The sequence below is a fragment of the Dromaius novaehollandiae genome, chromosome 20 (genome assembly GCF_036370855.1).
Source record: "Dromaius novaehollandiae isolate bDroNov1 chromosome 20, bDroNov1.hap1, whole genome shotgun sequence".
In the NCBI taxonomy this organism is placed as follows: Eukaryota; Metazoa; Chordata; class Aves; order Casuariiformes; family Dromaiidae; genus Dromaius; species Dromaius novaehollandiae.
In genome coordinates this window covers 11,320,681-11,342,429 of record NC_088117.1, presented here as the reverse complement: position 1 = coordinate 11,342,429, position 21,749 = coordinate 11,320,681, and the positions used below count along the sequence as shown (strand labels likewise).

The following is a 21,749-nucleotide window of genomic DNA, read 5'->3' as shown; positions in this document are numbered from 1 at the left end:
GCTGGGAAGTAAGAAGCAGCTAAAGTTCTGCAGCATCTCCCTCTTGCACCGCACCATATGGCCAAGCCCAGCACCCTCCGCTTCTCAGCAGTAGTTTGCTCGCTCAGGAGGGACCGAATCTTCTTGTCTGGCATGAAGTCACGGGTATTAAGTGCCTGCTGCGGTGGGATGGGCCCTGGCGTGTTGCCTGCGTGCCAGCAGAGGAGGAACGTAGTGCCGCGGAGGGTGGGCTGGGCTGTGCCTCCTCGGGTGGGGATGTTCGGAGCCCGTTTGAATGGGCAGGTGTGTGCTCTGCGGGATCCTCCTCCTCCTGCCTTTGCCTGGTCTTTAAGAAGTGCCCAGGTCCTTTTTGCACCCTGCAACGCTTCCCGGGTGCCGGATGGGTGAGGCCTCTCCGGAGCCTGCCAAACTAAGGTGTGCTCCTGCCCAAAGAGACCCTTTTTGGAGGAGCTGAGCTCCTCACCAGGTGAGAAGAGAAGTTCACAGCAGCAGAAGCTGGTCTGCCCTGGGTGGAGCATGCGGCACCAGCGGGAAGAGCTGGGCCTGGAGGCAGAGCGCCCTGGGAAGGGACCAGCTCAGAGAGGAGGGAGCTGCTTGCCTTCATCGCTGGCAAGCTCGTGGGCTGTGTTTGGACCTTCTGCTTCTCTGTGCAGCACTGAAGAGACGTGAATGGGCAAAGACTTTAGGTCATTTAGGAATATCGGTTGTCACGGTGTGAACTCATCTGCCTGATGCCTAAAACCAAAGGAGGACAAAGGATATTCCTCTTTTTAGAGGGAAGAGGATGTTACCTTCTCTAGGTCTTTGGAAACAGGAGTAACACGCTTTCCTCTTCCCTTTGCAAGGGCAGCATATGGGGGAGAAGTGTCCCACATCAACCCAGTTTGAGATTCCAGCAGCTCACCAGGAACGTCACCCTAGCAGATGGGGCGAAAACTGGAGAGCCCTGTGTGTCGTATGGACACGACGGTGCCCTCGGCATCTTCAAACACCAGCTCCCACCTGTGAACTTAATGTTCTGCAAAATTCTCCCCAGCAGACCTTGGCCGTGCCGCTTGCTGCTGCCGGCGGGCTTGGGGCTTGGGTTTATGTTCAGGCAATGCGTGACCTGCAGGAAAGGAGGTAGAGGAGGGCTCAGGCGTGATCTCCTGGGGGAACCAGGCTCTAACTTGAGTCTGTCAGTGCTTTCCCTTTCCTTTGCCAGAGTCTGTCAAGGTTGGTTCAGAGATGTATGTGTATCTGTGTGTGGGTGTGTAATATATGTATTTTTTATATATATACATATATATAATTTCCCTTAATTGCTGTTCTCAGCTCTCGTCCCTTCCCGTGGCAGACGAGGCTTGGCTGAGGGCGATGCAGAGAAAAAGCCTCCTCTCCCTTTCCTGGGTTTGCTTAGGTCCCAAACTGAGCAGTGACATTAATTAGACAAGTCAGACACTGCAGAGCAGCCTGCTCAAGGACAAACAGATTTTAATTAAAGGCTGTGTGTATTGGAGGGTCATGTCACTGCGTTATGCCTGAGTAGTTACTATGGGAACACCAGGAAAGCGCCCAGAGCGTGTGTGCGTGTCGGAATATAGGCCCTGAGGCACAATTTTCACTTCTGCTCATGTTTTCACTGGCAAATATAGCCTGAGCAAGATGCTGCTCTTAGCATCCTACAGCGTGAGTTTTGCTGCTGTAGGGCTGTCTGTACTGCGGGGAAGGGATCCATGATTTAAAGCGATTTAAATTGCGTAGAAAGTTTGATCTGTACTTGACTGATGCCGTGAGTTAGGGAACCTGGTCTCCAGCTCAGTTTTTAGACTGTTTACACTTGCTAAGCTCAGTCTCAAAGACGCCCTGGATGTTGGGAGGAGCTTTGTTTACGTTGAAACTTGGACGGGAGCTCTGAAGTCTGCTTCTCTCTGCAGTCGTCTGCCTGGAACCCACCATTGCTCCTCGGTAGCGGCTCATTCCCACGTTTCAAGTACTCTTAAAGTTCATCTTTGCTAAGCTGCTTGGATTGAGTCTTGCTGATTTGAGTGTAAGGTCTTTGTCTTTCTCCAGGAGCCCAGCCTGGAGCTTGGCTCCAGCTCGTTGGGAAGTATGGGCAGATACGTGCCAGTGCATGACGGTGACACCAGACATCCCTTCTAGTGATCCAGAAGCTGCAAACGTGCTTTGGAGCTGGTGGGAGTTTGGTGCCTCCCACGACGCGGGAATGGGCCCTTCCGATGCAGCGTGCTGTAGCGTGAGCTCATTCTTGCCAGTTTTCATGTGGCCTGGCAGCGGGATCGGTAGAGAGGAGCTAAACGTTTTTAGTAATGATAGTCTTAACGTTTTTTTCTTGTTCCTGCTACCAGGGAGCCCCCGAGGCAGGGGCTGACGTCGCAGTGGTGCTCCGAGCAGCTTTCTTCCCCGGGTAAAATAGCCGCTCGAATGCAGGCTTTGCAGTGAGCTTGGAATCAAGTATTTGTGTGGGAGTTTGGGCTGTTTCACAATCCCCTTTTCCTTGTTGTTCAGCGGCTCTGGGGACAGACAGCAGTCCCAAGGGTGCTGGGAGGGAGAACCTGAGACCAGCTCTCCCTGCTGTCCCTGGGCATCCTGGTGACCTGTCCCGCGCTGGAGCACGATGTTCCCTGCTGGGTGCCGGGTGCCACGCGGGGCCCCGGCAAGGCGCAGAGACCCGGTGCCAGGCCTGGAGCCACCGCGAGGGCGGCTGCAGCGTGGGGACATCTCCTGGGGTCCGGCAGGGACCGGCTGCAGGAGGTGGCAGTCGCCCTGCTGTCGCGGCAGTGGTGTTCAGCAAGCTGTTTTGGTCTGCGTACTCCTGTCCAGCTCCTTGCAAGTACTTGTTCGTTGAGACTAGAGTAGAAACCTCTTTGGGGTATTTGTTATAGAATAAAACAAGTCCTGCTTTTGTCCGACCCTTACTTTTCTGACTGGAGAAGTTAGCTTTTTTGTTTTCCTCCTGTGCATGAGTAGAAGATCTCTACCTCTGGCCTATGGATCGCTTTGACTTTTTAAATAGATAAAGAAGAGAGCAAAAAAGATCAAAGAAGTCTGGGAACGGAGAAGCAGCATGTGTCTGCTCTGCAACATGCTGCGTCCATCCACCTCGTGTAAGGGCAGACTCGGCAACAGGCGGGATGTCTCCAAACACCTGCCTTGTCCCCAGCGAGCCTGGGGGACGGTGACTTGGGGACTTGCATGCTTCCCTTCCCTCCGAGCCCTGGTGGGGTGCCGGCCCGGCCGGCACTGCGTGTGCCCATCCCCGTGGTGTCAGGGCGAGGAGCGAGCTGGGAGGCTGATGTGCGGAGAGCGGCTGTGGAAAAAGTGACAGCGGGCGAGTTAATGGAAAGCAGACGCCGAGCGCTGCAGGCTGCTCAGCCAAGGAATTCTGCACTGTCCAGAGTTTTCCCTGGTATCCAATAAAAACGTGTTACGGTTTGGCTACCCTCCCTGTTACCCCGCGGAGAGCAGCTCTGGCCCGGGTAGCCCGGGTGCTTGGCTCCTGCACCACCACGGGAGAAGCAGATGCTGCTGGTGCGAACGGGAGGCCGGGGAGTCAGGAGGCCCGAGTTCCCTGTCCCGGCTCCTACCGTGACGGCTCGGGGCCGTCTCCTGCCCCTTGCAAACACCATCAGTGTGTCTGGTGCTCCCGTGCCCGGTACTCGGGGGGTTTCGCTTTTTGGAGGGCATAAGCCCTGCGCCGCGTGCCGGGGGGCTGGCAGGGGCCGGGGGGCCTCGTGGTTTGGAAACTGCTCTGCTGGGACAACACGGACTTTGTCTCCCTGCCACGCTGTGTCTCTTACCTGCTTGCACCTCTTGGAAAGCGAGACTTACTCCTAGATGACTTCTCACAAATGTTACCTGTAGCTTTTAAAGCCTGTTTGGGGCTTTGGCCTCGGCCGTGGAAGCGCAGGCACGCTGCGTCGGTCGGTTGTGCCAGGCGCGGTGAGCAGAGGTGTACGCCGACGTGAACGTTTTAACCGTTGCGTGGCAGCGCGGGTAGCTGCAGCGCAAGCCCTAGCCCTGGCTGCCTTGCTTTCGGCAGGATGGAGGCATCCTGCCTGGAGCTGGCCCTGGAGGGAGAGCGCCTGTGCAAGGCTGGGGACTTCAAAGCTGGGGCAGCCTTCTTCGAAGCAGCGGTGCAGGTGGGGACGGAGGACCTGAAGACGCTCAGTGCCATCTACAGCCAGCTGGGCAATGCCTATTTCTACCTGAAGGAGTACTCCAAGGCTCTGGAGTACCATAAACACGACCTTACCCTGGCTAGGTAAGTGCGTTGGCTGTGGTTCGGCTTGATCAGACGCGATCTGTCAGGGCTCGAGTGAAGGAAAGATCTGCAGGGTTTGAGTCCAACAGCCGGAGGGAACCTTCCCCAGAAACGAGTATCCAAGCGAGCCCTGAGACGGGGGATGGCTGTCCTGTGGGAAACTCGGGAGGCAACGAGACTGGGCCAGCCGCCTTCGGGGCAGGGAGGCAGAGGAGGGCGCGAGGAGTAAGAGCAGGGTCGTGTCCAGCTCTCCCACCCCCAGCTCCTCTTTGTAGCACACCTTAAGCCGTTGGAGCAGCCTGACGCAGATCACCCGGGAAAGCAGAGCAGTGAGTAAGGATCCACCTCCAACACGGAGCGAGCCCGTACGAAGCGCTCCGGGCCCGCGGGCTTGCGCGCTGCTGACTGTGGTGCCCGCACCACGCAGCTGCTTGGCTCACTGCAGCTCTGCCTCCAAAAGCTGGTGATTAAACGTACGCGAGCTCTTTAACAGCCCCTTGTCTTCCTCTGGTCGTCTTGCAGAACCATTGGGGACCGCATTGGAGAAGCAAAGGCAAGCGGCAACCTCGGGAATACACTGAAAATACTCGGGCAGTTTGATGAAGCTGTCGTTTGTTGCCAGAGACACTTGGACATCTCTCAGGAGCAGGGAGACAAGGTATTTGGTTCCTGGCAGCTGACAGGAAATATTTCCTGTCTTTAAGAATAATCTGTTTGCGAGCCAGCAAATGTGACCTGGTGGAAGCTGGCTCTGGAAAGAGATGCAGTGCAAGACTCCTTTCTGGCTGCGCTGCAGCTCTGACAGTAACAGCTGATGTGACGCTGAAGGTGGGGAAGGAAAGTGTGGGCCTCCTGGCTTTGGCTGAACATCTCTGCCTAGCAGTGGAAAGGTCCCTTTTGCAGTATGAAGTGTAACACCTTGCTCCCCGTTTTCCCACCTTTTAGGTAGGTGAAGCCAGAGCACTCTACAACATAGGCAATGTTTACCATGCAAAGGGAAAGCACTTATCTTGGAACATGGCACAAGACCCTGGCTACCTGCCTCAAGAAGTCAAGGAAACGCTACAGAAAGCTTCAGAGTATTATGAGTAAGTATCCAGGCTTGGCTACCCCTTCCTCCTGCCGGGAGCGGGGCTGGTCGGGCATCGGTGGCTGATAAAATGCCTGCAGGTGCACCTTTGCTGGGCTCATCCTGCTCAGAACGTAATCCGCATCTGTGGTGTTCCTGTTTTGCTGACAGCTCTCGGGATCTGCAGGCTAGATGCACTCGAGGCAGCTGTCATCAGCCTAATAGTTATCAGCGTGCAAGATGACAGTTTTACTGAGTCCCATTGGAAGCATTTTTCTTAGGCATTTCCTGAGCTGTTGAGGATGTGTGAGCTCTGCAAGATGCTCGCTATAAAGAATGAGACTGGGAGCAGCATCTTTAACAATCAGGCCACCGGCTGTCCTGCTCTGAGTTCCCACACGTATAGACTCTGCACGTCTCTAAATCCTGCTTGGAAATCCTGCCAGCTGAAACTTGCTGGACGTGGCGTAGCTTGCCTGCTTTCGTATGTGCCTCGGTATACTGTATTAGCTTAAACGTACAGGGGTTGAAGTAATGTAATGCCGGACGGTATTTCATGGAGGCTGTGCTGTCCGCAGAGCACAGGGGGTTGGGGAGCCTGCGAAGGGATGGTTAGCACTGAACCTGCCGAGGAGGAAGCTTTAGTCAAGAGATGTGTTTCAGCCTCTGGATTTTGTGCCCATTAAACTTGATAGATGAAAGTGAAGGATTCGTTTTTGCTGGTTACTCTCCCATGGCACAGACGAAGCACCAGGGAGCTTTTAAAAGGAAGCACCTGGCACATTTTTGTACCTGGTTTGTAATTTTCCCTTTCTGTGTAAGAATGAAGAGGGAAAACTGTTCTGTGGGTGCAACCAGCTGTGTCTGGCTCAGCAGCTGAGATGAGAATTAGACCCCGATGCTTTGCAGACTGATACTCACCTGCTCGGAGGCACCGGGCGGTTGGGTGCTCCGGGAGGAGCAGCTGTGGGAGGGAGGACAGGCAGGCACAGAAATGTTATGCTTTGCAGAGGCAGAGCTGGGCCTCTGTTTCATCTCCGAGGCCAGAGCTGCAGGCTGCTATTTTCGCACTCTCGTTTTCTCAAGAATGATGTTTTGCATGTTGCAATGAATAAGGAATATTCCCTGGAGGGGTCCAGGTGTGAGAGCAAATTCTATTCGAGGAAGGCAAGAAAGGAACTGCAAGCTTTTAAAAATTAGAGCTAAAGTTCCCCCTGGTATTGTCTTGATAAAATTCAGTGTAGATCGAAGTATGATCTATGCAATTAAGGTCAACAGTCTGCTCCTGCTTTTAGCTATTTTTGGAAGGAAAACTACTGCAGCCCCTGCTGCTCTCTGCTGGCTGTGCTGGGAATGGATCCGTGTGCGTGGCCCTGCTGGGCCGGGAACAGGGATTCTGCTCCACCCAAGGCAAAAGGCTTTTCCTTGGGGTCCTGCTTGTCCCTGGGATGGATCCGTAGTTTGTCCTGCTGTAACACCCTTCCCTTTCCTAAATGGCTGCAAAGTTCCTGCTGACGTCCCACGCAGGAAGGTTTTCACAAGGCTTAACTTTGGGGCTGACATCTTCTCCTGCTGAAGAGTTTTGCTTCTATAATGGATTTTTTTAATAGCCTTTCTGTATGAAGAGATGATGTCTCTCACTGGTCTCTTCATCTCTGAGGATGCGATGGTGCCTGTGTATTGCTGTCCATCCTTTTGCCAAAAAAAGACGCATGTTGCACAGCCAGTGGGGAAATTTTTGTGCCGTCTGGGAGCTCTGCGCTTGCCTGTGTGTGTGAAGGGGAAAGAGGCTGGGAAGCCCAGAGGACAGAGCCCTGGCTTGCGAGCGTGGATCTTGCTCCTGTGGCCAGTTTTGTCCCTGTCCTGCCGGGGGAAGCTCTGTTCTCCTACGCTTCTGGTCCCGCCTATGCGCTGGGCTGACCATTTCTTATTTAATGTGGGGTCCAGCTGTGCGTAACCAGATGTGCTGCTCTGCTTTCTTCCAGGAGGAACTTGTCTCTGGTGAAGGAGCTGGGGGACAGAGCTGCCCAGGGCCGTGCTTACGGCAACCTCGGCAACACCCAGTACTTACTTGGCAACTTCAGTGAGGCTATAGCCTTCCACAAGGAGGTAGGAAATGGCCTCGACGCTCTTCCCGGGGCCAGGGATTGAGGGAACAGCCTTTCTTCCCAGCGAATACAGGGAGCCGTTTGCCCTGAGCTGCTGCTCTCTCCTGGGTGCACGTCGGGGTCTGACCCTGCTGTGCTAACTCGTGCTGAGCAACGCTTTGCCCCGTTCCCCCTCAGCACCTAACGCCTGGCTGCAGGAAAGGCTGCTGTTGGCTTGGAAACACACAGGAGATTTCCAAGGGCAAATTTGCAGCTGGACCTAGCAAGGCTTTTCTGCTCTTAATTTATGTCAGTATAAATTTTAATAAATGCAAACCATGAATTTAATTAAGCTGCTGAAAGAGCCGCCAAGCAGGAATAAATGTTGTTTGCAGAACATAATAAGCTTCTATAAAGCTTTACAGAGGGGTGAGGTGACACAGTCCCTGTCGGCATTCAAATGCAATTCAGTTTCCAGTGCAGAGTCTCGTTCAGTTGCTGGATGGCGGGGAGCGCTCAGCACTGTGCAAAGCTGAGAGCGAGAGGTGGGGAAGTGCAGGGAGCTGGTAGCAGTGACGGGAGAGGCAGGACCGAGGTGTGCAAGCAGGGTCCGGGATCTGGGGAGCAGCTGCGGTGCAGACGGTGAGATGAAGTGCGCACACACGTGCACGTTCATGCTGTGCCGCAGCACCGTGCGACGTGACAGACGTGTTCCTGGACGCTGCAGTCCATCAGCCTCATCCATCCGCTCCCTGACTTGAAGCTCTCCGTTCTCCCATTCATTCAGCTACCGGAGTGTGTGCGTAACTCCTTAGGCACTTCAAGCTGAGCAGATGTGCTCTGACCAGGCTGGAGTGGGAGTTAAAGCAGGATGTGGCTTTACTTCCACTTTTCCAAAGGTCCTTCCTGATGCTGAATTGCAAAAGAGGGAGAGATTTCCGGTGGTATCCAGCCCCGATAGGCACGTGTACCACTACCTTCCTGCATGAGAGTTTTGCAAAACAAGAGATTAATCTTCCTGTTTAACAGAAACCTGCCAGTGTCCAGCCTGTGCTCACTGCTCTGTGTCTGTTGCAGCGCCTCGCTATTGCTAAGGAGTTTGGGGACAAGGCAGCTGAGCGGAGAGCGTACAGCAACCTGGGCAACGCGCACATCTTCCTCGGGAGGTTCGACATCTCTGCTGAGTACTACAAGTAAGTGCTGGTTGCTAAGGCAGGCTCAGGGCAGGCGTTCCCTGGAAATCCTGACCTGTTGCAGTGAATCCATAGGCTCGGGGGGATGCGACAAAGGACTCGGAAAATTGCATGTGTGGTGCTCAGCAGGGAGGTTAAGGGCAAGGAGGTCTTGCCATCCTGCAGCAGGGATCTGGTGTTCAGGTAATGCTGTCACCTGCCTGGCAGCATGTGACAGGCATCGACATCAACTGATGCCACACCAAAGCAGTGACTTTCCTGCCACTTTGCAGAGGTGTCCCGCAATGACTAGGTCTCTTCACTTCTACCTCCTCCATGCAGGAAAACTCTCCAGCTCTCCAGACAACTCAAAGACCAAGCGGTGGAAGCCCAGGCTTGCTACAGTCTTGGAAACACATATACGCTGCTTCAAGACTATGAAAGAGCAATCGAGTACCATCTAAAGCACCTGGTGATAGCACAGGAGCTGGGGGACAGGTAAGGGAGACCTCAGGAGACGCAGTTTGCACTCGGGGCGCAGAGCACTGGCCCTTCCCTGTTGATTTATTTTTCTCTGCAGCTGGGGCTGAAGAGCAGTGACTTGTATTCTCAAAAGGTGTTTAGAAATCTCTCAGAACCTGTGCCTTAGTGCAGTCATTTGTTAAGAAAGCAACGTGATTAAGACTTTATCGTGTCACTCAAGCCTTTTTTCAGAGATCATGCCCTTAAAGCTGTGTCAGCGTGGGTTGAATTAGATTCCTGGTAAGAGGTACTTCAAGAAAACCATTGTTTTCAGCGCTTCTCCCTGCAGCTACTGCTGTTTTTCTCCCAGTGGGACCTTCTGAAGCTCTTCGCGTTCACAATAATCACCTGTTCCTTAGAAACCGTGCCGGTGGACATGCACACCACCTTGTCCTCGTTGCTCCGAGATAGTGCTGGGAGCTTCCACGCTGAAACAAGCGGCGGTGGGGAGGCAGTAAGTTCTGCTCCTCCGTTAGGAGACTTGGCCTCAGCCTTTTGGGAGGTGGCTCCTTTTTCCTGGATGCTCTGCCTGTTGTCCTGGCGTCTTGCTACAGCTCGTTAAGTGTCTTGCTGCTAATGACTCGCTGTATCCTCCACTAGATGGAGCAGGGACATTAAAATGGGAGCTCCGGTACTGTGCCGGCAGGATCTGCTGCGGGAAGGTGTAATCCCACCCAAGGGTGAATCACGCTGTGGGGGTGCAGGCTGTGGGCTCCTGAATTCTGGGAACACACCCCATGAGCAGAAGGTATTGAACAGGATGACAAGAAAAATGTTTAAATGCTGATCAACCCGCCCAAACCTCTGAAAAGGGAGTTGCAGTCACGCTGAACCTCCCCTCGCCCCCCCATGTGCTTTTTTTATCCCGTCGCCCCCCACATCTGCTGGTTTGCAGAGCTGAGCAGGCTCAGCTGAGCAGGGCGGCTCTACCTGCCTGTACAGACAGGGCCGGTAGCTGCTCCAGGGCCACCCGTGTGCCCGGTGCGGCTGGTGGGCGAGGGCTGCTCGGGGCAGGGTCCTGTGTTCACCTATTTTTCTAGCTTCTCAATATAAGGGGCTGCACGCTGGAGGCCTTGTGGGAACAGGACGGTGTTTGCTCAGCTATTTGTGCAGCTTCAGTCTGTGCACGCGTCCTGGGTGATGCCGTCCTGGTATTTAGCAGGAGAGCGTTGCACGCCTGCAATGTTTCCTCCTTGCCGTGTGCTTGCTAACTTAGCTCTGGGCTGTTGTTGAAGAGCAGGGCTGGGCGTTACGTGCCCTGCTGCTGGGGGCACCCGTGAGTGTGTGTCCGTGATGGAGCAGCTGTTTTCCTCCTGTGGACCTCAGTGGGAGGGTGCTGAACGTCTGGCTCTGTCTGAAAGATAATCATGCTGAATCGGTTCTGCTGACTGGTGACACCCCCGTGCTTGTTGTCCACCCTTCACCCCCCGGATGAGGTGAGGGCTTCGAGGGCAGATGCAGGCTGAAGGTGAAAAGGTGCATTGTGCGTCTTTGGAGAGAAATCTTTGTGCAAGGTGGAAGCTGGAGGGAGGTTCTGGCTTCTGCTCCCAGGCTGGTGCTCACAAATGAAACCAAACCATCTGGACCGTTGCTGGACTGCTTAGCTTGTTGTCACTTTGGGTACAGGCCCATTTCCGAGGCTTTTGCTCATCCCCTGATCTTGTTGGCCTCAGCAGAATAAGAGCTTGAGATGTAAAGTGCATTTCACTTCCCTTTGCAGAACCTTTCCGTAGGTGAAAGCTTAGCTAGGAGACCTGGCTGTCGAGAGGGAGGCCCTGAAAGGGCTGCTGGGCTGTGTCTTGCCCAGCATTTCTGTGGTTGACAATTTCCTGCTTTGCAGGGTGGGAGAAGGCAGAGCCTGCTGGAGTCTCGGAAATGCCTACGTCTCCCTGGGGAGCCACGAACAAGCCCTGCACTTTGCAAGGAAACATCTTGAAATCTCCCAAGAGGTAAGAGAAACTGGTTCAGGTTAGAGGGAATCGGTCCATCAGACATTTCTTCTTATGCCCGTAAGATACGCTGATGTAGTTCTCTGGCTATTAATGTTCTTGAAAGCCCCTGTCCATGTGCTGTTTCAGTGCTGTCTTTGGGAACTGCAGAGCTTGGCTGGAAAACACCCTGTCTTAGGAGGATCCCAGGCATCCACCTAACTGTGGCTGCAGTATTTGCTATGCGTTGCTGTTAACTGATATTCCTGGGTGAGAGAAGACCTGGGGCCAGTTCTCCAGTCTGCTGCCCGAGTTGTCCTGCACCTAGGAGCTCAGATACCTGCCGGTGTCCAGTCCTTTAGCAAGGCCCCCTCCCCGAGAGCAAAGCCGTGAGATCCTGGCCGAGATCCTGATCCTGATGCAATCGGGTGCCGGCGAGGATGTGAGCACAGCCTCGAGCTGACGCCGTGCCGGAGCAGCACTGCTGGGGCATCCGCTCGTGCAGCTGCACAGGCTTTCAGGTTTGCTTGCCCAGCTAGCTGCAGCTTTCCTGCTACGAGACCAGGAGGCCTTTTTAGGTGCCTCGGAAGTACAGAAAGCAAGAACAGGGGTGTTTACTCTTCCAGCGTGTTACGAGGAAATCAGCCATGGCCTCTTTAGCGTTCCCCAGATGGAGAAATTGCCCTTTTGAAGCACTAATTGAAATCATCGTGTGCGAGTGCTTTGTGTGTTCTTCTGCCTGTCTATTAAACTGGCTAAATCCTGAAATAGGACTGACATACCAGCCTAATTATGCACTTAATTATACTTATCAGACATGCAGAAGAAATGCTGTTCCTTGGCCCTGTGCATTTTAGGACAAATTAACTTCTCCAGCTCGTCTTCTAGGAGTGCTGTAGCGGGGGGCCGATTACTCAGAGCCAGATGGCAGCTCGGCTGCGTGCGGTGCAGCGAGAGGTGACGGGGGACAGGAGCGGTGACGGTCCTGGTGACTTCTGGGGTGGGGGGAGCCTTGGGGGGGGGGGTCACAGTGCTGTTCTCATCCTGGGGTGACGGCTCTGATTACAGGGCATGTCAGGAGTAGGTTGCTCGTGGCAGGCGGCTAATGAGCTCCCCCACGTCGCTAATTCTGGCGCAGGGCTGTGTCTGTTTGTTGGGGGGCCCGTGGCAGCATCCAGTGATTCTGCTGCAAAGCCGATGTTTTATTTTACCTTTGGGAACAAAGTTAGTTACTTGTGCTGCCGCGGCTCAATCCTTCGTAGTCGGTGGAGAGCAGGCACCAGCATTTCGCCCAGGAAAACGTAACGAAGCTAAACCTTTGCACGCCAATCTTTACAACTCATCTCCTATTGCCCTCCCCCACCGACATAAATCCGATGGTGACGTTTGAATCTAAAACGAAATCTGCCAGGAGTGACTACACCAGAAGCCGCTTCAGATGCGATCAAAGGTTGCTGCAGGATTTCCTCTGAAGCAGCTGGGTTAAAGGATGTATTCCTGAACATCCTGGAGCCTGCCCCAGCTCTCGGCCGCTGCTCGGGAGTGCCTTTCCCATCTCTGCGTGTGCTGGGTGCTTTTGGGAAACGGAGAGAGCCAGGCTGAAGGCAGAAAACCCAGGGCTCTGCTACAGCGTGTGCGGTAGATGCCCTCGTTGCTCTCCTGCCAGTCGTCTTCTGGTGTTAATGGGGCCTCAGAAATAACCTGGAATGAGTGGAAAGGAGGGGAGCATTTAACAGAGCGCATCAAGGACTGTAAGACCTAATCAGGACATGGTAATTTCTCTGGAGATGGTGTCAACAGCAAATCTCTTGTAATTGGCAGGGGATTTATGGCTGATAAGCCGCTTGATCTGGCTCCCTTTAGTGGTGTTTGGGGCTTTGTCATAAATAACATGAGGATTAATGATTTTGTTCTAGGATGGCTCATACTGCAGAGTCTATCTCAAAGGACCAGAGAAGAGCTGTTGCGAGGCATTTAATAAGGAGTCAGGCTACTGCAAGGGAACAGCCAAGGTCTCCTTCTGTCACAGAGGCTGTTATTTCTCTAAAGATGAGACCTTTCTGTGCTCCCTGGTGACACGTGGCACAGTAATTTTCATATTTGATTAACCTTCGAGGAGCTCCCAGCAGCGTGTCATACGAGTCCCCATTTTAAGTAGCAGGAGCCACTGGAAAGATCCCTTCTTGAACATGGTGGGAGACGGGAGTTTGGAAACAATTCAGAAGAGAAGAATAGGAGCTTGGACTGTCTCAAAACTTCATTGTCAAATAAGCCACAAGTGGAATGGAAATTCTCAAATTAGCATCCCTTGATGTCCCCAGTTCTCTTCCTTCCCTCCTCCTGCCCTTCCTAGCAGGTGGAACCCGCAGGGTCGGTTCAGAAGGGCGTTTTCCAGTGCGGCATTGCATGAACGTGTCGTCTTTTTGGAGTCTTGTGTGGGCAGATCCCTAGGAACAACTTGAATCCGCGCCAGGAGGGAAGGGGGTTTGGAGTATCCGAGCCGTGAATGTGACACTGCCCGTGTGGCCGGTCGCGGTGTGGCTGTCTGGTGCTCAGCAGCCGCGGAAATGCTCGGAGAAGAGGGCTGAGAGCATCGGGGCGCTCTGCCAGCCCGTATGCGCACTGCGGGACGGACCGAGCAAACACGATGGCCGTGTTTGCCCTGGTGTGGGGCTGGGAATCTTTGTCAGGGGCTGCTTGCTTAGAGCACGTTGCCTTTTAAACAGCAGCCTTTTGTTGTCACCCTGTAGATCGGGGACAGGAGCGGTGAGCTGACAGCGCAGGTGAACGTGGCCCAGCTCAGGTCAGCGCTCGGCCTGGGCCCCGGGGATGAGGACGGCGGCGTGGCCCACCGTTACTCTGGCTACGAAGCACAAGGTGAGCCTTTGGCCCTGGAGGGCTTATAAAAGACGTGGGGAGGTGCGTGGGGGGCGGGAGGTGTTTGCAAGTGTCTGGGGAGGAAATGTGAATGCTGGAGCGAAACGAGGCTATCGAGCCCCTTTGCCAGAAAGGCAGACTGCAAAACATTTGCAAGGAGAGCATGAGGATGAGAGAGTTTTTTGTGGCACACACTTGTAGTGCAGCCCTGTGGCCCATCCTCCCCGTCTTTCTGCAGCCGAGTTGTTATTGTGCAAGGCAGACATGAAACGCTTCCTCCGACAAACAGCCCGTGAGCAGGTTCCGATTCCCCTCTCCATGAGCTGCAGGGACAGGGAAGGATCCAGCCCTGCAAAGAGCACGGAGTGGGTTAACAGAAATAACATGCACTGGGAATGAAATTGTGCCAAGCAGCAAAAGCCTTCTTTTCTCTTTTTTAAAGCTCTGCAGTCCCCTTTTAACTGTTTTGACTGATAGAGCAGGTTTTCAGAAGGTGACTGGCAGTTTTGGATGCTTCAGTTCTGATTAGTACCCGCGGAAAGAGCCTGCGGCCCTTGCTGAAGGCAGGTGGTGAGCACCAACACGCTGGGTGCTGTCTCACCCCTGCAGCCCCCACGGCGATGCCAGAGTCAGAAACAGAGGTGTGACGAGACTTGGTCGCAGCAGACAAAATGGCATTGTCACTGCCCTGGTTGTACCTCCCCTCCCTGGGGTGCAGAGCACGCGGCTGGGTCCCCGCCGGGCTGGTGCCTCGCCGGCTCGGGGCCGTCTGGAGCCGCCGCCGCGGATGCTCGTGGGTGCCGGGCGTGGGGTGCTTCCAGCTGGCCGCTCCGTGGCTGTGTGCAGGCTCGTTAATTCACACAAATGAAACAGCATCCCAGGAGGTGCTTGCTGATTAAATGTGACCTTGTTCGCGCTGCCTCGGAAAACGTCCGTGTGCTTTCTGCTGTTGGTAGCGCTGGCTCAGAGCTCGTGCTTTGGGGCCCTGGCGCTCTGGGGTGCAGAAGGGCTGGGCGCGAGTGTTTGCTCTGCGTGTTGACCTTGGAGGTGCAGCCTGCTACGGCAGTGCTAAAGCTTTTCCAGGGAAGTCGAGCTGTGGACGTGGCCAGCGTGCCCTGCCGTGCCCCATCAGGAGCTGCGGTGGGAGCTGAGCAGAGCCGCCTCGAAGGCCGTGCAGGGCATAACAGCTACGCCAGCCTCTTCTCCCAGGTCAGCTCCATCCTCATGACTGCTGGTGAATTTAACAGCTAGGGCCTTCCATTGACTTCTGACACCTCATTAGGTCCTTCCCTTTGGCAAATGATTTTTTTTGTGCATGGGGGACAGGGAATTAACCTTGATGCTGCTGTTCTTGGGACAAAGTGAAGCGCGGCGGAAAGGAGCTGGTGTGGATGCCAGGCCTCTCAGTTGGGGAATGGAGGGGTATGGGATGAGTCCACCACTGAGGACACTGTGGGCATGACTGCTGCATGCAGAGACACATGTTTGACCAGATGTGCATGCATATTTGTGGAAGAGCTGCAGCGGGAGGAGCTGGCCCATGTTCATCTGCCCCGTGGCTCTGGGAGAGGGGCTCTGCAGCTGTAGCCGTATGGTGTAGCCGGGAGTGCACAGACTTCCAGCTGGGAAAAATAAGAACAGGAGCACAGAGGTGTGTGCTTTTGTAGTCTGGGCTTGAGTGAAACCTGCTGTGGACTGGTGGGGCATCGTGCGCCGAGCTGGGTGTCCCACCGCCTCCCTGGCCCAGCCCCTCTCACCGCCTGAGCTTGGGGAGCACTTGGAGGTTAGGACTTTGCTTAAGGCACGTGGGCAGACGTGTTGAGTCGCTGGACATGACGAAGATGGACGAGGCAGGGAAAGGCAGAGCCAGTGCAGGGCGCATGGGCTGTTCCCTGCCCTTCAGTGATCCAGATGTGCCCGTGCCATGTTAACATCTGGATCTTGTGCTTTTCCTCTCCTCTGGTGAGCCAAAGCTGTGCCAGTCGGTGTGTGATGGCTGGAGGGGGAGGGAAAGGGGCTGTGCTGCAGTAATTAGAGGCTTTTGGAGGTTACAGCAACCTTTTTCATCCGCGGTGCCATTGCTCAGGTGTCCAAGGTTGGGGCTCTTGTGAACACAAGGACAAATGTTCTCTGGGGGGAAAACAGCACTTGACAGAGCAGGGCTTTCCTAGTTGACAGGACATGCTGCTCCTCGCCGTGTCCCAGGAGCCTGCCGGGAGGTAAAAGCCAGCCCTTGGTGATGGAGGCTCTCCTGACCTGTGGCAAGACAGGCGAAAAGGGCGTAGGGTACGTCCCCAGCAGCAGGGTCGGAAGCAGCGAGGGGTGCTTCGAAGGGGTTTACCCACTACTCGGGGGTTGCTGACTTGTGTCTTCTGGTAGCAGCTTTCTGCAGGGAAAATATCCCGTGATTTTGTCACCTGAGGCCAAAGCCTGGGGACTGGACACAGCTTCTCAGCAGCTTTGCCCCAGCGCTTTGTTTCGCAGGAGAGTACCAAACAGTTGGCCAGATCTTTGTTTTTACAGTAGTTGCAACTTTCTGCACTAAATAGAGCTGTTCTGCTGCTTTTTGAACCTGGAATCAGACTGGGAAGCGGTGGCACTCCAGCCCGGAGGTATCTGTGTTTCTGGGCCGTGGCTGTGCTCTGCTGCACGGAGATGTGGGGAGAGGAGTCTGGTGTCCCTGGTTTCTCCCCAGCTTTGTCTGGTATCAGCCCTGTGGTCCTGAACCTCGCTGGAGGCCGAGGCTGCCGGTGCTCTGAGCCCTCGAGGAGAGGGAGGCTTGTTTAATGGCTGCAAGGCAGTTTGGTGCCCTCCTGTGCACCCGTTAAATGACTAGAAGCAGCATAATGATTTATGTTATTAATAGCAGCAGTTTGCAGCGAGAGGAACATCTGTTTCTGTGATAGGAAGCAGGTGAGATGGTTGCGATTCAAGCTGCCTTCTGAACCAGTCCTGCCTCTCGATGTCAACAAGCCTCTTGGAGAGGAGAGCTTTCACCTTCTTCTTTCCCTTCAGGTTATTTTCCCTGCTCAAGCTTATAAAATGGCTGAGGGGGCAGGCACGTTATGGAATACCTTATTCCACCAGTTGTGGGAAAAGCTATTTAGCTGAAAACCCCTGAGCTGGACCATCGAGCTCCGATGTCCTTTCCCGGTTGCCCTTGCTTCGAAGCCTGGGGCATCGCCTGCCACGGAGGAGGAGGAGGAGGAGGGCCTGTCTGATGCTTCCTCTGCTGCCTTGGCTGCTCTTGCTGAGCTAATTAATATGCTGAGAGCAACGGGATGTCAGAAGGCAAAGCTGGACGCCGGGATGGGGGGGGGCGGTGCTGCGAGAGTCCTGTGAAAGCAGCGACCTTGTGCAGAAATGCAAACACAGAGCTTAAAGCAACAAACTGAAGGAAAAGGGAAAGTAGCTCAGACACAAAACAAATAAACAGGCGGTATCTGCTCCTGCAAACACCCAGAAATGCGACCCTGAAAATGGCCAAATGGTCTTGCCTCCTTTTGCACAGCCCAGGTTAGGCTCCGGTGCTGGTAGGCATTTGTTTGGCATGCAGTGATGCCCGTAAGGAGCTGTTTTGCAGGCAGCTACAAGTGGCGAGAAGCACAGGCTCGAGCCGGGAGATGTCCCGGGTGCAGACCGCCGGCTCTGCCCTCGCCCCTGCCGGGAAGCGCTGGCCGCCCGCGCTGGCCCCGCTTTTCCAGAGCGAGTTTTCGGCGTTGCCGCATCCCGGCGCGGCTGCAGGGAGCCGCAGCGGCTTGGAGCCCGCTGGTGCCCACGCGCTTGGCGCGGGTTAGCTCGGGTCTCCCGCGCGTGCCGAACAGCGCGGCCGTGCAGCTCCTCTCCTCCGTCCTTCCTCGTGCATCCTCGGCGCCTCTCCAAAGCAAAAGCTGACCCGGGATGTCAGTGCTCCGCTTGCTTGCGTGTCGTCGGCGTTCGGGAGCCCCCGCGCTGGCACCGCTCGTCCCCGGTGAGAGAAGCCCTGCTCCGGTTGCGTTTGCCCGTGGGGAAGCGGTGGGCAGCCGTGCCCGGGCGTGCGGGAAGCCCCTCTCCCGCCTGGAGAGGGGTCTTTTTTGTGCCCTCAGTGCAGGTTTGAGCTTGTCTCCTTCACAGGGATCTTTGAAGCCTTGGCTCCTCTCTGGCAGCGGGCAGCCCTGCTCGCTGGGGCCGCAGTTGAGTGTGCAGAAAGGAGCATGTGTTGGGGGAAGTATTTATTGACGGAGCTGGTGGGTGCTCTGCCTGGCTCGGCTGACGGGAGCCGTGAGTCAGGTGTGAGCAGCGGCCCCGGGGAGGGACCGCAGTCCCTGCAGGCCCGGGAGATGCCCTGGCCGAGCCGGGAGAGCCTCCCCAGGCAGCAAGGAGGTGGCATTTGCCTTCCCCACAGACAAGTGTGGGGGTAACGATGCTAATGGCTTGTAGCAATTGAAATTGTTTAGTATTAAGCATCTCCAACCATGCTTAATTCGGCTGATCAGCTCCAGCTCTGCCTTGGTTCATCCTGAAGAGGAAAGCCGGGGCTGCGCAGGTCAGTTGTGCCCTGCACGTGCAGGGATTCGAGGGACGCGGCGTTGACTCCAGCAGAGCAGCCTGTGCCCGAGCAGAAGGCAGGACGCAGGGTGGCCCGATGGCTTTCTGTGCTCAGCGAGGTTCAGGGCAGCCGTAGCTCGTGAGCAGTGATGTGTGCTCAGGGTGCACCTGGGCGAGCGCTCCTCGCTGCCTCCCCCACCCGCAGGCAGCCTCCAGGGAGGCCCGGGAGCTGCGGTGGCCCTTGCTGTGACACTGAAGGGAGCAGGGCTGGAAGGGCAGGAGCGCTGCTTGCACAGGGTTGTTTCTAGGTGAAGGTTTAGGATGTGCAAAGATGTACAAAGGATGCCTTTTTGTTGTCTTTGTGATGAGACCTTTCTAAATTTGAGTAACCTCTGCTGTTACAGCTGTTAAATGACTTCAGCAGCACTGAACTGAGGGGGGAATGAACCTCTGAGTCATTTGGATTTAAATTGAATTATTTAGCACTCAGCTTAGACTGCCCCAGCTTTGCCTTTGTGAAGTTTAAAAGTATTCTTACCAAAGTGTTAAGAACTATTTAAGGTTAGTCTCTCATCTTGGTGTATAAGCAAGCCTCCTTCCTAGTGTAAATGCAAAGTAGAGCAAGGCGTTTCTGCCTCGCGGGAGAGGCAGTGCTCCAGGACCGGAGGAGATGACGTTGTGCTCGTGAAGCTCAGGTTTTACCATGTCGTCAGGGCAGATGGCGAGTGCTGGAAGGGAAGAGCGAGGAAGAGGCCGGTTCTTGAATCCTGCAGCAGAGAAGGCACAGCGTGGCTTTTGGCAAAGCCTTCCGTCGATTCAAGGGACCTCTTGTCGGGGGGAGAGCAAGCTTTGGGGACGGTCAGTTCCTCGCACAAACTCCCGCTCTGCGCGGGGAGGCCTGGAGCGCTTTGGCCGGTGTTCCAGGCTCCTGCAGCGTCCCAGCTTTGGCGGGTGCTGTCTGCTTCCCAGCCGCGCTTTCTCTGGGCAGTTTTCTTTGGTGGCCAAGGTGCAGGAAATGCCTACGGTCATGATGCTCTTCTGTTCAGCGGTACAGTAGGAACAAGGTGCCTCTGTGCTGCAAGTGAATCGGTGAGCAGAGCCAGAGAGGGACCAGCAAGAAAAGTTTTCTCTCTCATCCAGGTAGAACTACTTTTTATCATTTAAAGGATTCTGTATGGCAGGATTTCTGGCACTCCTGGGACGATCAGAAGGCATGGGTCCAAAGTCCGGTGTGGGCAGCCGCCTCTGAGGAGCTGGCAAGCGCCTGGCTGCTGCCGGCAGCCGACTCCGATTCACAGCAGCATCCAGGAGGGTCAAGTGCCTTGTCCCTCTCTTCAGAGGCTTTTACTGTGGGCGTTTGATCCGCTGCAAGCCTCTGACAAGTGCAGGAGTGTCACTGTTTCTCCTGCCCTCCCTGAATCCGTCTGTAGGACACAGCTGCCTTAATTGGGCTTGTTTAGCTGTTGGGGATGTTGCCTGAATTAATTACTGTGTGTCGCTTTCTAGTTCAAACTCGGCTTCTTTTTGATCTCAGCTTGTTCAACACAAGCTGATAATGGAAGATCGGAGGTGATGAGGCTCTGCTGTCGCCTGGCAGAGAAGATGCTGCTTTTTGAGAAGAAAACCAGGTGTTCCTGCCAAGCCTTTCACTGCTGTTCTTGGATTAGCCCTGAGGTTACACACCTCTTCCCAGTCTGCTCCACTCGGTTTGGTTTGTCTCTCAGAAAATCCTCCTGTCCCCCCAACCGTTAATCTGTTAAGCAGAGCATTGCCTGGGGGAGGTTATGGCCATGGAAGTCCTCTAACGTGGCTCCAAGCCCCCCACAAGCTCCAAGGCTTGTACTCGACTGTCTTCGTTAGGTGGCAAGGGGTTGGGTGCACGGCTTGGGCGGACTGTACTTTGTAGATCCTGCAAATATGAGCCACTATATTCATTTTTGGCCTGTATTTGCCAAGGATGTATTTGCAAATAAGCCTCACTCAGCTAGGGAGAAGCTAGTGCCCCTTGCAGATGGGAAAACTGGAATCGGTCATGCCCAAAACCACAGCAGTCAGTAATGGTTTGTCAGGCTGTGAGACACAGGATCACCTTGCACCCAAAGACTGCAGCTTTCCTGAGCTGCATCAGTTTTGTCGCTGCTTGGGGAAGTGACAGCCTTGTGCCACCTCTGCCTCCAAGGTGGGATTTTGCTCCAAGTCCCATCTGTTCCACATGGATGTGAAGGCCCTCCTGGCATGTTGTCCAGCGCGTCTCCTTACGGTCCCGGCTCGAGGAGCCTCCTGTGCTAGCTGCCCACCCTGTCTAGGGGCTCCTGGGTGCCATGTAGCTGTGCAGTATCGCTGTTGTTTCAGCCAGTTGTTCAGCTGTCAGAGTGGATTTCGGAGGATGCAAAGCTTGGGTGATGCATACACAAAGCGTCTCCTGCCAAATCAGGCAGACAAGAGCATCTCGATTCAAAAGTGACTGACTTTTTTACTGCATATTGTATATACTTTTTTTTTTTCTTGGAACAGTTTTGCCATGGAAAAAAAAACTCTGCAAAATTGTTATTCTGGAAAAGGTTTTTGTAGTGTTCAGGGTCTGTCTGGAAAGCTGTTATTTGCTCAGCTGTGTGCTGTTCCGTGTGCCAACAAATACAGCACTTCAGAGCCAGTCAGAGCAAGCACATGGAGCCTGATCTTCCCACCAGAAGAGGTTTCATGCCTGTCCTTTGGCTCCCAGCTCTGATAACGGAGGTTGGGAATGCATGGCCTCGCGTGGGACCAAAGCATTGCCGAGGAAGTCTGACGTGACAACACACCGCCGGCAGCCTCCCCACCGCTTCCCTGGCCCTTAGCTACGGCTAGGCTGTATCCTTTCCATGTGTCCTGCCCTAGCCTTTCACTTCTAAGCCATACCTGCTCTTGGCTTTTCTCTGGACCATGGATGGTGCTGTGGGCAGCCAGGAGAGCCCGCGCACCGGTCCGGCTGTCTGGCTGCATCCTCAGACACGGAAAGGGCCAGAGAAGCCAGGATTCCCCTAATCCTCTTCCCCTGTAAAGGACAGGTGCATAAGCAGAATGGTCCTTGCCGTAGATTGACACACAGCAGCTTGGTGCCAGCATTTTATGACTCAGTCATTGTAAATAACCGATATCATTTGCTTTCTCTATCTAGAGAGAAGTACTGTTCTACCCCAGTAACATCAACTGGGAAAACAAATGCCAGCATTTATCATGCGAGTGCAGGCAATAATAGAGGTCAAGTGGATTTATGGTGCCAGAGCCCATTATCTGTTTGAAGAGTAATTAAAGCCCTAAATG

The 21,749-nt window shown here is 54.6% G+C and overlaps 1 protein-coding gene across 5 annotated transcripts in view; it reads left to right on the top strand.

Annotated features, from left to right (window-relative positions):
* GPSM1 (G protein signaling modulator 1) overlaps positions 1-21,749 on the top strand; it is a 70,334-nt gene that overhangs the window by 17,816 nt on the left and 30,769 nt on the right. For all 5 annotated transcript variants that reach the window (XM_064523875.1, XM_064523873.1, XM_064523872.1 and 2 more), the window contains exons 2-9: positions 4,043-4,264; positions 4,787-4,922; positions 5,210-5,352; positions 7,319-7,442; positions 8,498-8,613; positions 8,935-9,090; positions 10,955-11,063; positions 13,793-13,919. In XM_064523875.1, coding sequence (XP_064379945.1) covers positions 4,043-4,264; positions 4,787-4,922; positions 5,210-5,352; positions 7,319-7,442; positions 8,498-8,613; positions 8,935-9,090; positions 10,955-11,063; positions 13,793-13,919 — 1,133 coding nt within the window. The remainder of the gene's footprint in view (positions 1-4,042; positions 4,265-4,786; positions 4,923-5,209; positions 5,353-7,318; positions 7,443-8,497; positions 8,614-8,934; positions 9,091-10,954; positions 11,064-13,792; positions 13,920-21,749) is intronic.